This window comes from Taurulus bubalis, assembly GCF_910589615.1.
Source record: "Taurulus bubalis genome assembly, chromosome: 6".
NCBI lineage: Eukaryota > Metazoa > Chordata > Actinopteri > Perciformes > Cottidae > Taurulus > Taurulus bubalis.
Genome location: NC_136594.1, coordinates 10,053,747 through 10,069,489, shown reverse-complemented (window position 1 = coordinate 10,069,489; position 15,743 = coordinate 10,053,747). Strand labels below are relative to the sequence as shown.

General features: G+C 37.6%; 2 protein-coding genes across 2 annotated transcripts; both read left to right on the top strand.

The window, feature by feature from the left end:
• The first annotated feature begins 210 nt into the window (after positions 1-210).
• On the top strand, positions 211-6,949 carry znf330 (zinc finger protein 330). Its single transcript, XM_079220027.1, has 10 exons — positions 211-247; positions 640-837; positions 937-956; positions 1,054-1,124; positions 2,124-2,200; positions 2,828-2,954; positions 3,046-3,150; positions 3,295-3,341; positions 4,885-5,002; positions 5,588-6,949. Exons 2-10 carry the CDS (start codon positions 718-720, stop codon positions 5,878-5,880), a joined length of 978 nt encoding a protein of 325 aa, XP_079076153.1. The 5' UTR covers positions 211-247; positions 640-717; the 3' UTR covers positions 5,881-6,949.
• A 361-nt stretch (positions 6,950-7,310) lies between these two features.
• On the top strand, positions 7,311-14,596 carry il15 (interleukin 15; the record flags this gene model as incomplete). The annotated part of the gene is made up of 6 exons (XM_079219984.1): positions 7,311-7,379; positions 11,876-11,958; positions 12,420-12,513; positions 12,756-12,800; positions 13,688-13,819; positions 14,110-14,596. 6 exons carry the CDS (start codon positions 7,311-7,313, stop codon positions 14,209-14,211), a joined length of 525 nt encoding a protein of 174 aa, XP_079076110.1. The 3' UTR covers positions 14,212-14,596.
• Between the last annotated feature and the right edge of the window lie 1,147 nt (positions 14,597-15,743).

Sequence of the window (15,743 nt, the reverse complement as noted above, 5' to 3'; positions counted from 1 at the left end):
ACAGCACCAATATCTAGTACAAGATCGGCAAACCAATCAAGAATTTCGAGAAAGATAAATCTGCACATCCAATAAAAGTGTGGTATGGGGGGGTTCACCACACTGTACACTCTTTATATGTATAAGACAAGTTGAGTCTTTAACCTTGATCTATGTATTTACTAGGAACCAAATAGTCAGTTGTATGTTTCAGCCCGGACAGATTTCCGACCGGACCTACAAGAAGTCGGGAGTGCCGATCGTTTCGGTAAAAATTTCTAACCACACTCTTACAATTTCATTGACATTTATATGTAACGCCCAGGAATATTAAAGTAACTACTAGACAACCTACCTATTGTATATACATGGCTATATTTAGAGTTAATTGTATGTATTTACCATGCGATTCTACGTGTCAGTTTAATAACTGTCTCTGGGGCTGCAACAGCTAGCCAACATGAACAAACACGTTATAAACTAGCTTAGTTTCATTGGTTGTGGTTCATGTGTGTGCGGCCGAGACTCCGTATGTGTTCATTGATAACAGAAGTCAGATAAAAACACTTAAAGTTACTTAGAAATGAGTTCGCCATCATTAGTGACGTCGCCACAACACCACTTGGCGTTAGCTAGCTAACTAACGTGACATGTTTACAGGCAACACGCTGCTGAACCAACTGTTATCCGTGTGGAAACCAGCCGTCACCTGCGTGGAAACAGCCTCTTGAACCAGACATGCCTAAGAAGAAGACCGGTGCCCGGAAAAAGGCAGAGAGTCGTAAAGAGCGAGAGAAGCAGAGCAGAGCCAATCGAGATGTTATCGATGTGGCCAAACACCCATGCAACTTCAACATGGTATGCAGCTCCTATGTAATACATAATGGAAACACTGGCATATCTGAAGTATTTATTATATATATTATATTGTGACTTCATTGTTTTGTGTTTTTGTAGGACTGTGACAAATGCCAGAGGTAAGTGACTATATTGTATTGTATTATATATTTTTTTCGGTATAAGTATCGAAACTTAAGTTAACTTTTTCTTCCTCCTTGTAATGTCGCCTGGTAGAAAACAGAAGAACAGAGCTTTCTGCTATTTCTGTAATTCAGTGCAGAAGCTGCCTATCTGTGCGCAGTGTGGTGAGTAATCTGTACAGAAAACTTGTATTTGTATGTCATTTGTTGTACTTTATCCTACTATTGTTTAAATGATGTGTTATTTGAAAATGTTTCATAGTTTTTGAGCAACAGTGGCGGTATATCAGTTTTGGCTGTTCCTTACATGTTGGTAGGATCAGTAAAAAAAAATATATATAGTCCTGTAAATAAATAAAAAAGGTATACTTTGGTGAAGCAGATGTGATATCCAGACTTTTAGTCTTTAGTTATGGCCCAAGTTTAAACAAATGCTGTATCCTGACCAAGATTGTGTCAGAAATTCCATACTGACATGTACTATATCATGTATGTGAAATGTTACCATGGTTTTATGTCTTCAACCAGCAAGGAGTCTCTCAGGAAGTGACGTTGTCATTACAGTTCAGTGCGTCCAGATACATACTCCTGTTTATGCACACAAAGTGTGTTGAACAAAAGTACACATATTGAGAAGGTATTGCATAGTATGCGATTTCAGATCAATATTATCTTTAAAAAGATAAATATGATCTTTTCAGACTAGTCCGTATGCATCCAAGCACGTACTGTAAATGGCCATGTCCTTCAATCCCCATGCAGTGTTTCCTTAATCTGAAGCCCCAGGTTCATTACAGAATTGGGGGGATCTTTTCTCAAACCTAAGAAAGCTCCTCCTGAGCCACAGAACCCATTATACAAAATATTTCACTGTCTGAGTAGTATTTACCCCTACAAGTGAGCTGATCCGCAAGTGTCAAATCAGTAGAGTGCACCTTTTTGATGGCAGTGTGATTAGAAAATATTCTACTCTGGCACCCCCGAGTGGTAGTTTCTCAAAAAGACACATGGCAGACACCAGTGCGTTCCAATCATGCACTGAAAAAGCTTTCGCTGTCATAATAGTCTGAAGGTTATATCACATCAGAATTATCCGAATAGTGGCCTTCACATAGGTTGTGACACATTAACAAACTATGAAATGCTTAATGCTTGTGTTGTCAGGTAAAACCAAGTGCATGAAGTCATCAGATTGTGTCATCAAACATCCTGGGGTCCACAGCACTGGAATGGCCATGGTGGTAAGTTACTGAACTGATATGATCACACGGTGAGAACGCCTCTTTTCGCTTTGACCCATCCACACAAATCGATCCTTATGGAGACATCAAGTCCTTGCAAAAATGTAAGAGTAGGTACAGTACTAGCTATTGGTAGTATTACATAAACAAACGTTTAATAATGTGTTTGAATATTGGAATTCAGGCCAGTGCCTGTTTTTTATGCAGCAATTTCTTGAATCTGAAATAAATATTCCTTTACGAACGACAATACATTTTAAAATGACCGTGAGTCAGCCAACTATTTGTCCTACATACATACAGATTTGGGGTTCAGTGGCAAAGGATTCAATGATCAAGCATCAAAGTAATGAGTAAAATGTGTGCAACCATAATAACCTCCATAAAGTTGTTCACCATTAAAGAGTACGTGTTCATTATCACTCTGTATCAGTATCTCAATTGTGCACTTTGTGCTGCAGTATGGTGCAAGTACAAATTCAATTACATATTAATTGAAATACGGAGCAGGGTTTAAAATAACTTGAAAGGCAGCACATTCTTTTTGGTTTGAGGTCAATGTATCATAAAAAAAAAATCATGGCAAACTCTTTAAATCTTTGTTGTAATTTCCTTTTTGACCACTAGGGGGCAGTATGTGACTTCTGTGAAGCTTGGGTGTGCCACGGCAGGAAATGTCTGAGCACTCACTCCTGTGTGTGTCCTCTGACTGATGCAGACTGCATAGAGTGTGACCGCGCTGTTTGGGATCATGGTAGGAGCCCCCCATCTTTTTGTTTAATAACCACCCATCACATCAATGTCAAGCCAAAGGTCAACTATAACTGTTTAAACTCCCTGAATAGGAGGGCGAATCTTCCGCTGTTCCTTTTGCCACAACTTCTTGTGCGAGGATGATCAATTTGAGCACCAGGCGAGTTGCCAGGTCCTCCAGGCAGAAACATACAAATGTGAGTCATTTGGTTTTCCTTTCACAATGTCATTCATTGGTATGTCATGCTTAATGGGGAAAGTGAAGTGTAACTTATCCGTTGCAGAAAATAATATCTCGAGGGAATGTGATTGTTTACACTTTCTCTTATGTTCCGTTTTAGGTGTTTCTTGTAATAGACTGGGCCAATACTCCTGCCTGCGCTGTAAGGTGAGGGGAACATCTATCCTTAATACAGATCACACAGTGGAGGGAGGTCATTGTTTTATTTTATCTGCTCTTTAGGTGGCACAAAGCATTTTTATGTCAAGCTACACACATTTTATCAGCTCTTATCCCAAATGGTTTACGCAACAAAGAAGACTTCATTTTCTAACCGATAAGACTGAGTAACATTTAATTCTCTCTTTCATCTGCTTTTCATTCGAGTTTGCCCCACAAGGAAATGCGTAATGTGCAATTGAAGATTAAATAAAACGAATTATATTAAATAGCAGCCTTTTGACACAAGACGACATGATCTCTAAACGGCATTAGTTGGAAAAGCCATTTTACTCGTATAGCATAAATACAAAAATAAAAACCTTTCAAAAGTAATGGCACACACACACACACACACACAGTAAATAGTGTAGGTTTTCGTGGCATCGGTGATGTTGCAACTGAATATCCCTTCCTTACCAAGCGTTGGCCTTCAGGTAACATAAACATGCAAAAGGACTCTTGAGCCAGTATTTGGTTTGTCCAACCTGGGCTACTGTAGAAACATGGCAATGCAACTTGGCGGACTCTGTGCAAGTGATCTGTAGATGTGAAGGGCTCATTCTAAGCGAACAGAAACACAATGATTCTTAAGTTTAGGTGATTACACACTATGCAAACATAATATATTCCATTTCTGCCAATAAATCCCCTTTTAATCTTACAAACTGCTCCTGTAATGGTAACATTTGCAATGCCCTTTTCTAGAAAAGATGTCAAATAAAATAAATGATGGATTTACATTAAACACTGTAGCAAAAGACCTACACTGTGGATTCCATGAAAGGAGAGGTTCACATTTTTGCAAGTCTGTCTTAAAACAATACTTGCATGCCCATATTTAGGTTTAACATGTTATTTCACTACACTGTTTTGTCCTGCAACACAACTACATCACAAACAACTACTACCGCAAGTAAATAGTGTTTGGGGAAACACAAAGTGGGAATTGAAAATCAAAAGGCGGTTATTTTGGAAAACTTCACACAGTTGATTTAACTTCAACTGAACCGAAGCATTTATTTTCCCGCAGAATGAGGATGGGGGATTTTGTCACTAGTCTTTTACTGGGATATTTCCACAGCCACACTGGGCAGGAAGAATGACTACAGTGTTGTATTAAGATTGACTTGAAAGAAATCCAAACGTTTCCTTTCATAGTCTGTATCAGTACGTTACATAAACAGTCTAACTTTCATTATTATTCAGCCTTTATAAGAAAGCAGCTTGGTGGTCAGACAAGCTTTCTCAAACTGTACAGGGGAAGAAAGCCAGCTGGTATATCCGTCTCAGGGCAGGTGAGAAGCTCTATAGTTGAGGCCAAAGAAAAAATATGTTGCTGTAAACCGATGTGGGTGGATGACATTACTTGTCTGGGCGAGCTTGAGCAGTGATTGGATTTCCTTCTCATTGTACACTATTTATCAAGATAATGTGTGAGTGCTGTTAACATTTCCATGATTTCAACGTTAACTCAACTGTGTCCTCTCAGGCCTGTTACTGTGATGACCACGCCAAGAGTAAGGTCTTCAAGCAGGAGAAAGGCAAAAACCCACCCTGTCCTAAGTGTGGTCACGAGACCCAGGAGACCAAAGACCTCAGCATGTCCAGTGAGTCTTTTTCTTTTCTTTTTTTTTCCAGAACAGGAAGTGGCAGCATCCTCGACTTCCTTGCTTGATTGTTATTTCAGAACGAAACAGAAGGAGTTTGAAAACAGGAAAAAATGAAATTCACTGTTATGTCCTGTAAAATTAGTGACTGAAAATTACTAAGAGTGACTTGTGTGCTAAACAAATAATTCCTTGGCTCCTGTTTTTCCTAATTTCACCTCTCTTTTTTTTCCCAACTCTTACTCACAACTTATTGTGATATTTACACATTTACTACACAATTTATGAGAGGTGCATCTGACAAAATGGCGCTTCAACCCTGTTTGATTCGGGACACTGGAAATACCGTTTTAAACGACGGTAAATGTTATTTTTCATGAAAACAGATGCCTAGCTTTGTGACTCAAATGCTTTGGTAATACAAGAGAGGCACAAACTGGGTCTACCCTGAAATGGTATGCATCTAAACTGTAATTAATCTGCTATACATGAATATGATTCTCTAAAGTCTGGCCTGACTGTTATGTTGCTTCACCCTCCCAGTAAATGAAACCAGAGCTAATGTCACATCTGTGTTCTCTGCAGCTCGCACGCTGAAATATGGCCGCCAGGCCGGTGTCGATGACGACGATGACGACGACGGAGCGTCAGGGTACGACGCCTACTGGAAGAACCTGGCGTCTGGTGGCGGCCATCAGGACAACTATGCAGAGGGTGATGACTATGACGAAGATGATGATGATGATGATGATGATGAGGAAGAAGATGACGATGATGACGACGATGACGATGAGGAGGAGGAAGAAGAAGAGGAGGAAGGTGAAGAGAAAAAAGCTGCTGATTCTGTGGCTGCTCTTAAACTGGACGGGGCTGCCTGAGCTGAGACGGTCCCAGCGATCATCACGCGCCTCAGCGGAGGTTCACTTGTTGGATGCAGGAGTCAGTAGGGACTTACTTTAAGAATTCAACTAAAGCTGGATCAATAATAGCTCAGATACTTACTCTGAGGAATATCAATGTTTTTATATAAAACACACTCAAGCAGCCGCACAAGAGCATCGTAGAAATTTTCACTTGGAGGACCCAGGGCCAGAATTAGCATTAGGTAAATTCCCATATTAAAGTTTTCCTGGATTGATTTTCAACATAGAAACACAAGAATCTCCTGGATAACGTGGCAATGCTACACATTTCTTATGATCATCAGTTATGATTATTTCAACTTTGTTTTGCAGATATCATTTTCAGTTTGGCGCGGTAGATGGCTCTAAATACTACAATACCCATGAGCCTCAGATCAATTGTTGAATCTGTCAACCAAAAATGTTGCTGTAGCTGCCAAATTTATCCAAACTTGACCAAAAAGGTTTAAAGTGAATTTATTTGTGCTGCAGTTTGGTCATCATTTTTAAAAAGTGCTCGTTCTCAGCGGCACATAACAGAATTTTAAGGCCAGTGACAATTGTATTCCTTACAGAAATGCACCTTGTGCGTTAACGTCTCTCCTTACAATAGTCATGATCACAGGCTTGTACCTGTGATCTTTACTCATGGAATTGGTGATCTTTTGCACTGTTATGGCTTTTTTTACACTTGGACCCTGCCCATTTTGCAGCTCAATGATGCATAGAAATTATAGTAATAATAACCATCGTCATAATCCTTCTTAAGCCCCTCATAATTTGAGTTGATATTGTTACTTTAGTGGAGTATATCCTCAAATTGTGTGTGGTTGGGAATCCAGCCCTGGTTACGGTCTGAAATAATAAGTTATATTCGAGATGTCTTTACTGCGTAATAAGTGTTGTTCTGCTGAGCAATTATTCTGCATTTTATGGTAATTGTTTTGGGTTTACTTCTCAATACAACCCTGAATTTATCCAAACTACTTGTCTTGTTTGCCCTGGTCCTTGTAATCAGCTGCTTTTGTGGAGACACATTCGTGTTGACAATGAAATAAAAAATAAATAAAACAAATACTATTTGAGTGATCATTTTCAAATGCCTTTAGGGCGGAATGAACTATAAATTTGTGGAATTAAAAAAGTATGTGTTACGAGCTGTCCTGACACGTACGTGAGTAACACTGACGAATGACAGGAGGAGGGAACAACGTGACGCGAGCAGGGCGTGTGTGAGTCGGTCTTTGGAGCCACATCTGGACAGCAATAACGCTCGCCTCAAGCGTTAATAACACAGGGCATGGACTAATGAGACAAAAAAGCTTTATGAGAACAAGTGAAATGCAAAGATGTGATCTTGGCCTGTTGCTCCGCTGGAAAGGAGAGCGACCGCGGCCGCTACGCAGATGACAGACATCATGACGGCGTTCCCGGGAATCCTCGTCCAGCCCACATGCCCCGGAGAGCAGCGCGCGGTGAGCGGACTTTCTGTGCTAAAAGTGTAACCAACCTGTTGCCTATCTGCACCTCAAGGGGTGAACATGAAGTAGAAGTACACGTTTTCATTTAGGAAGACCGGGAACACTGGCAAAGTTCACAGCGGCATGAAATACTTGGTGCGTAATGACCGGAGGTGTGTCAACCTAAAGTTCCACGTGCGTCCACAGGAGATATGTATTGTGCCGTCGGTGAACCGTGCACCATTATGGTTATTTGGTTGAGACCAAACAAGCCACCAGGACTGTCTTGAGGTAGTTTCACTTTCGCTTTATAGCAGAGGCCCTAATCTGGTTCAACACGCTCCTCCTTCTGTTTTGCTGCTTGTAAATGGCTCCAAGAGTGATTACATAACAACAAACAAACAGCTAGAAGCGGAGAGAAGCAACAGGAGGCACGAGCCCGTCAGGCCGTTTAGCTGCTGGTTATTAAACTGTGTGTGCACTTTCCTAGTAGTCGGTGTCGGAGAGTGTAGTTAGAACATAATTACATACTTTGAGATACCTGGAAATATTTTCCCATTTTCATGCTGCAAAAAATAACTATCTACTTCATTGAAGAAAGTAATACCATAATGTGGGCTAGTATGAGTAGGATAGAGGGCTATAATTCATAATACTAATTTTGACAACATTAAAATGTACTTAAAATCTAAACTATTGACATATTTATCATGCAAAAGGCCCAATTGTATTATAATTAGAGTATTACCTTCTCTATTACAAGTGAAAGTCCTGCATTCAAAATGTGAGTTGAGTACAACTATATATAAATACAGTAAAATATAAAGTTAAGGTAACACTCCTTTCAGAGTATAATATTATTATGTATAATGCTCATACTAACGTATGCTGGTTTCAAGTGTATCCATAGAAAGCTGATCCATCTTTAAGATGTCACAGCTGTTGCATCATCATTTAAAGAGACGTGAATTGTCAGATGGAATGCAATAACAAATATTAAGTAAATAGAATAACACAAATAACAAATACATTGGTTCATAACTAAACACTGCATCATGTTGTATTGTGTACTTGTGTATTCTGCATGAATAATCTTAGTGTGAAGAGTATTTTGAAACAAAAAAAGACAAATATACGTATTAAATTACAACATCTTTCTCTAAAATGTAGCTGTTTAAAGTAGTAAATACTCAAGTAAAGTGTGCTTGATTACATTACATTTCACCGCTGAATTTGTTTTTGGATTATTATTATTATTCATGCTTCAAAAGCAAAATTTTAAAGATTCACTTAAGACGTGTTTTGAGACTTAATAAAAATGTTGTTCATTTCAAAAATCTCCTACTCGTCCACACCGTTTGTGCACTTTCGCGTTTTAACATCACACTTAGTTGCCCTCTAAACATACTGAACCATGATTGGCCTCCAAACCAGTTATGATTTCTCAATTATGATCATGTATGTACGCCTTTGACTAAAATTTAAGGTGAGAAGCTTTCCTCCGTCAGCAGATGAATATGAGAACAGCCTTCTACTGTCAAACAAAGTGATGTGACAATAAGGAAGGCGTGTCAGCAGATGAATATGAGAACAGCCTTCCACTGTCAAACAAAGTGATGTGACAATAAGCAAGGCATGTTTATGAGCGGAGGAAGGCTTTAAGATTTTATTGATTACTTTTATGCTCAAGATATCTTTCTTCAAAGTTACTCCACTCTTACTAACTTGTAAACAGCCGAGAGGAGTTTGTCAAGAACCTGTCAGATGTGTCCAGATGTAAGACTCGAGGGAATCGTGTCCTTGCTGTCAAGAAACTCCCATGACTCTGGAGTGATTCTCTGAAGCACAACATCAAACTTTATTATTGATGCTCAAAATCTCACTATGTTTAATATGCTGTATAATTGTAGATTTATATCTGTCTGTTTCTGCATTGCTTATTTTAATTTAGTGTCTTTGATTTTATTGCTTATTTTGTATAAAGCACTTTGTAAAGTTGTTTTTAAGAAGCACTACAATTAAACTTTCTTACTATTATTATTATTATTATTATTATTTAAAATCATACTTATGTAAAAGTAATTGAATAATCAAAAGTAACAGTACTTGCTATGCAGAGGGCCTGATTTCAGGGTTTATTTATTATTATGTTATATTTATTTTATAGATTTTAATATTACATTATAATTATGAACTCATCTCAGGGGAAGAGCGACTTCATTCTCATTGGTGCTGTGTTAAAGTTAAATACGGTGCCTTTATGTCCCCTCCACTTTAAAATGTGTTTTCCTTCTTGCTATTCACTTGGATGAACACATGAGCTTCACTGTGCAGACGTATGAATATGCAGAGATTGACATTAGTATATATAAATATTTCAATTTGAAAAGGACAATATTCTGAAATCTTTAATGAGCGAGAAGGAGAAGATGTCATTTTTCAGAAATACATTCATAAGGTATAGTATTTTTTTCTTTAAACGTGTCTTGAGGAGATCTTTAAAATCATTAAACAAGGATTTGGTTGGAACAAATGCGTTCAATTAACTTTTAATGATTTCCGATTCTTTATACTCATTTCTCTTAAAGATATCTTTACTTGTCACACAACTACTGCGTATTTTTTTTTTTACTTTTCAGCTTCACATGGGTCATATAGGCAGCCTAATCTAAACAATTGACTGCCCCAGATTTACCACTGTGTGTTAAACATGCTGCATTACTGTTGTTAAAGGCGACAGACAGTAACAAACTCATCATTTGAATCATATAAAAATATAGACCGCTTGTTTCTATTTGCAACTCTACCCTGTTTTATATCATCAGAAATAGAGAATCTTTGTTTTTGGACCATTTGTGAAAAACAAACATAAAGACGTCAGCTCTAAACTGTGATAAGTATTTTTTACTTTTGTCTGACACTCTATAAAGTAAATTATTATAAAAGCAATTGAATCACATCAATCAATGATGAAAATAACTGTTAGTTACAGATCTACATCGCATAGCCTTCTTCCAATATAATATTCAACAACCGTAATCCAACATTGCCCAACAGAATCCTATTTGTATTGCGCAAGGTGTTATCTAACCAAATAGCATGATACACCTTGTCCTCTTTACTGGAAGCCTGACACACCCACCCTTTGTGTTCAGTGAGACAAAAGGGAAATTTAACGTTGAGCCCATTCTGTGGCTGAAATACAACACAACAAAGATGCAACCAATAAACTATGAGCAGACACGTTACCTGAAGGCACACTGATTTGTAGCATAAACACCTCAAACTAACCTTAATTAAATCAAAAGCTAATGAAAAATATAACGTGGAATCAGCTTCACACCGTTCAAATGGCTCCCAAATGCTCCGAGTTACAAACACCCACTGCACACGGATGATTATCACTGCAGTGAATCAGGAACTTCAGAGCAATCTTTATATGATTTCAACTTGACAGCATTGTGCTCGGCAGAGACGGGGCCAGCGTATTGGTCGGGGCCGGCACAGGCTCCCCCGGATGCCAAATACCTCTCATTTTCTGAATGGTAGCAGAGTCACCGGACACCAGAGCAGCTTCTTTCCACTGGCCGTCACTCTGATGAAACATGAATCAGTCCTACTGCACTATTACTAATATTATTGTTATGTTCATATACACACATATATATATATATATATATATATATATATATATATATATATATATATATATATATATATATATATACTTTTGTATATCGATTTATATTTGTACATACCGGTAGTATGTGCTTTAATGTCAACTTATACACAAGTGGAACAACATCAGCAACAAGAACCCTACAAATGGTCAATGATCAAATATACATATACATCGCCTCAAAGGATGAACCAGAAAAGAGACAAAATGCTGACACTTTAAACAGTAAAAGTGAAAGAGAGTGGGCAGCCTTTTTGGGCAAGTCCGCATTTGTTCCAACAAATCAAGACAAACTGTACCACCAAATCCTTGTTGTCTAAATGTTTTCACTGGTAGTAATGATTTTAAAAAAAATCTCCTCAAGACATGTTTTAAGAGAAAAATACTCTGCTTTGATGATTAATTTGTCTGTTGATTTTGCACCAAAAAATAACTTCTTCTCCTTCTCGCTCATTGAAAAATCCAGAATATTGTCAATGTTAATTGAGTGTTTTAAAAGACACTTCTAGTGTCAAACTGCATTCTTACTTCATACTTCTGCACAGTGAAGAACAATAAGGAAAAACACATTTTAGAGTGGAGAGGACTTAAAAGCTCTGTATTTAACTTTCTGAACATTAACACACCACCAAACCACTATTTGCTATGTAAAGATATTTTGGAGTAACGTCTACCTGAACAGAGAATTAAGTCGCTCTCCCCCAAGATGAGTAAATAATTATAATGTAATATTAAAATCTATATAATAAATATGACGTTACGGTAAAATTGGTCTTACTGACTCATAACAGATTCATCCAAGCTCAACGTGTATTTCTGTGTGTTTTTCCAGAAAGGGGTCCAGTTCCAGTTGACCTGTCACCTTTGCAGAGAGGTTCACAAAACTCAGGTCTGGCTTTGTTTCTTAGTTCTGAGGTAGGCATACAGTGTGTGACTTGTTTATTGGTTAATCATACATATCAAATATTTATATAATCAGTAATGAAAATAGAAAAAACACACTAACAAATACGACACAAAGTTAAGTCAGATACCCAACGTTGTTCAGGGAAATATTAAAATATGAACAACAAAGGATTCTTCTTAGAATTATAGTTGTGAATAGTTGGGGAATTAAAAAAGAATGTTATGTGCATGAAATTTAGTGAATTTTCTTTGCTCTTGTATAACTTGATATTGCTCATCCATACAAGTATAAACGGCTTGGAAATACTGTAAAAGTTTCATCAGAAATTAATCATTATACATCTACTTGCATTCATTTGAAGTGTTTTTATGTAGATGCAGAAACACTGTTAAAAAACTAAAAACAACAAAAAGACACCACATCTTCATAATTAATATATTGTAATTAGTGTCTCTTCATTCTCTTAAAGCCTCCTGAGTACTTCCACGTGTGCTGCTCCTGAGCCTCCTACACTTCATCTACTAAAGTGCTTGAGGTCGGAAAGACTGAAAAATGCCATTGAGGTGAGAGAAGGTATATTACTTTGTTTTATGTTTGTGTTTTACCACTTATGATAAGAGCATTTGTTTTACACCAGATGTAGAAATCATCATATTCTTATATCCTCTGATACTTTGTTGTATGATTTTCTTTTCTGTATCCGTTTTAACACATGTACTGGTTCGTTTTTGTTCAATTTTTTTTTTAAATATTAAAAAATGTGTTTAATTGTATCATTGCTGGTTTTCTTCGTAACCCTTTTCAGAAATCTGAGGCTATGCTGTATGCTCCGTCAACTAGTGACGTTAAAGTAAGTAGTAAAAGTAAGCGACACTTTAAGGACATGTTGAGTCAATGATGTTCCAATATAAACATAAAGGATAAGATTTGCATTACAGTGATTTTTTTCTTATTGTCAACCAACCCTATGAAAAGGACCAAAATCAACTATGAATTGCTCCTTCTAACACGTGTCATCTGTCTAGCCAACGCCTGTATTAACTATTAACATAGTTATAAACATCACAGAGTCACACTGTTGCACAGTCATTGCAATGAACATGGTCACGGTCATTTATGGAGTAAACATACTCACTACTGCACCAAATGTGTATCAATCCATAGCTGAAAAAAGTCCCAACAATTGTACCCATATTTGAGTAACATTTGCTGAAAACTACAGGGCCCAGCTGATTTAGGAAATGATTATTCTGTGCTGTGCTAATTAGCCAATTCTAGAACGTTCGACACCAAACTCTGATGGTGAACATGGAAAACATTATACCTGCTAAATATCAGCATGTTAGCATTCTGACGTTATTTGTGACCATTTTTCAAGCTTTATGTCTCCAGTATAAATGGGCTCAGCAGCATTGGACGGGGAAGTCAGAAAGTTATAATCGGAGGACTGAGGCGTTGTTAGTTTTGGGCTTTTCATGGGATTTGTTTATAGAATATTGCCAACAACTCAGAACACCACAATGACATCGGTTTACAGATAGCTATTCTATTTATTGTGCAGCGAAATACTTGTCTAGCTTGGAAAGCGGTGGTACTATTAAAAAGAATAAACTTAACACAGAATTCACGTTATGTAATTGATTTGTGAGCTTGATTAAGTTTCCGCCTCGGCGGCGTTATTATCTGCGTAATGTGCACAAACATATGTCAATTCTTGTTCATTTCTCTCTTTCCAAGGAAAACTGTAAGATGATATCGCTCAGATGTTACATGTTGGAGTTGATGATGGTCATTGTTGAAGAAGAAATTCAGGATCATAAAGCACATTGCATCTTTGAGTTCAATGCCAGCCTGCCTTCAGACCACCATGTAAGTCCCGTTAACTAAACCCCCCTCGGAGGGTCTGTCCTTACCTTTTTAACTGCCTGTCGCTCTCGCATAGCCACTGATGAAGCTAGACTCTGTCATCAATGTTTACGTGAAAAACCTTCGCAAACAAACTTTTCATGACTGATACATTATTATGTTCTACCACCAGTGCAACACATGACATTACACAAAGCCTCTGAGCCATATGAGCGTTTATTTACATGTTCACTTTTAAAATATGAATGTTATTCATGTTTAAATATACGTTTTGTGTCTCTTTTGAATTTTAGGTTGACTGTCCACCATGTGAAGCATACTCACTTAAAAATATTACAGTATTCCTGGAAAGACTCTTTAGCCTTTTGCAAGAAATGAATAGTCGGACAACGTAATGTGATGTAAATACAGTATAAGCTACAAATGTGTATTTGTAAATATTTGTAAAGAATTAAGGCTGTTTTTATTTTTTAAATATCACATTGTACATCACACCTGTGAAAAAGCATGCCGTCCTGTATTTTAAAATATAAGTTTAAATGGCTGGAATAACTGAATCTCAAGCCATTGACCGTTTATAACTGTGCACATGAAGTCTCTGCCACTGTGCGGCACAACCTACCTTTCAGTTTTACAGTTTTGAGTGAAGTACCAGGAAGTAGCTAACAGTAGCAGCATGTACTGTATCCAGAATGTGTATTATGAATAAGCTCTCTGCTATACACTACCGAATGTGCCACTTATTATACAGTATACACTTAATGAACTCCAGTATCTTTAGAATAGTTTGCTCACTCCATTAAATAATACCAAAACTATGAAGTATTTCATTTTATTTATTTTAGCCTTTTGTTTCATCTCAAATGATTGATAAATGTGCTTTATAGAGTTTGCTTGTTTACTTTATGGGCATTCAGACTGAAAACGGCCTTCATAAAATCAATGCAAGTGTCTGTTTTGGTGCAGACGTGTTGCATCAGATACGAGTGAGACATGCAATATTATCAGACACCAAACCACACACGATATTACAACTCTGGAACGTTCTGGCCAACAAAGCGCCATGCATTGAGCGACTCGTGTGTTTTTTGCAGAAGCGCCCTGCGTTGACAAACTGGCCTCATTCAAAAGATTAAGGGAGCCATGCAAAGCTAAAGTTGGTCTGAATGCACTCGCCAAAGTGCGACGTGTTTATCCTTAAGGTCTAGCAAACATGCTGATTGCAGCTCCTTCCTGATAAAACACTTAAACATGTAACTGTGTATTGGTTGCATGATTGTCTGTTTGCTTGTATTCTTCTTCTTCACTGCTTTTGTTGGCACATTGCTTTGTTTCTCGGTGCATTTCCATTCCCAACTGATGTTTGGTGGAATAGCCTCAAGCAGATGTCAGGATGTGAAGAAATTCAAGCCCTAATGCAAAACTGCCAGCCACTTGATATAATTGATCCTTAGCGATACTAGAGGTAAAAAATATATATATATATATATATATATATATATATATCCACAGGTTATTTTTAAGTAAGTAAAAAAAAAAAGCCCAACAAATGATGGTCTGTTTGGAATTAGAGAAATTACATAAAAGGTTCTTATCATGGTATTATTCCGAAACGCCATGACAGAAAATCCGTATTTGAGCTCTTTGTTCTAAAGTTCTGAATTGCATTAACCAGGTGAGCCCACAGTCAGTAATTGATGATGTAAAGAAAGACATAACCTCTGGTCTGGGTCTCAAGTTTGGCACTTGCTGATGAAACTTGGCCAGCATGGATGAGAAGTTGGTAATCGAGGAATTTGGCAAAGACAGTCCTTATTCTAGAGGTCCAGAGACAAGACTGCATACCATGATCCCAAGCATCGGCTGAAAGGTGAAGGATTCAAGTAAAAGGGAGGATTGTTGGAACATACTGATCATACAGATAATG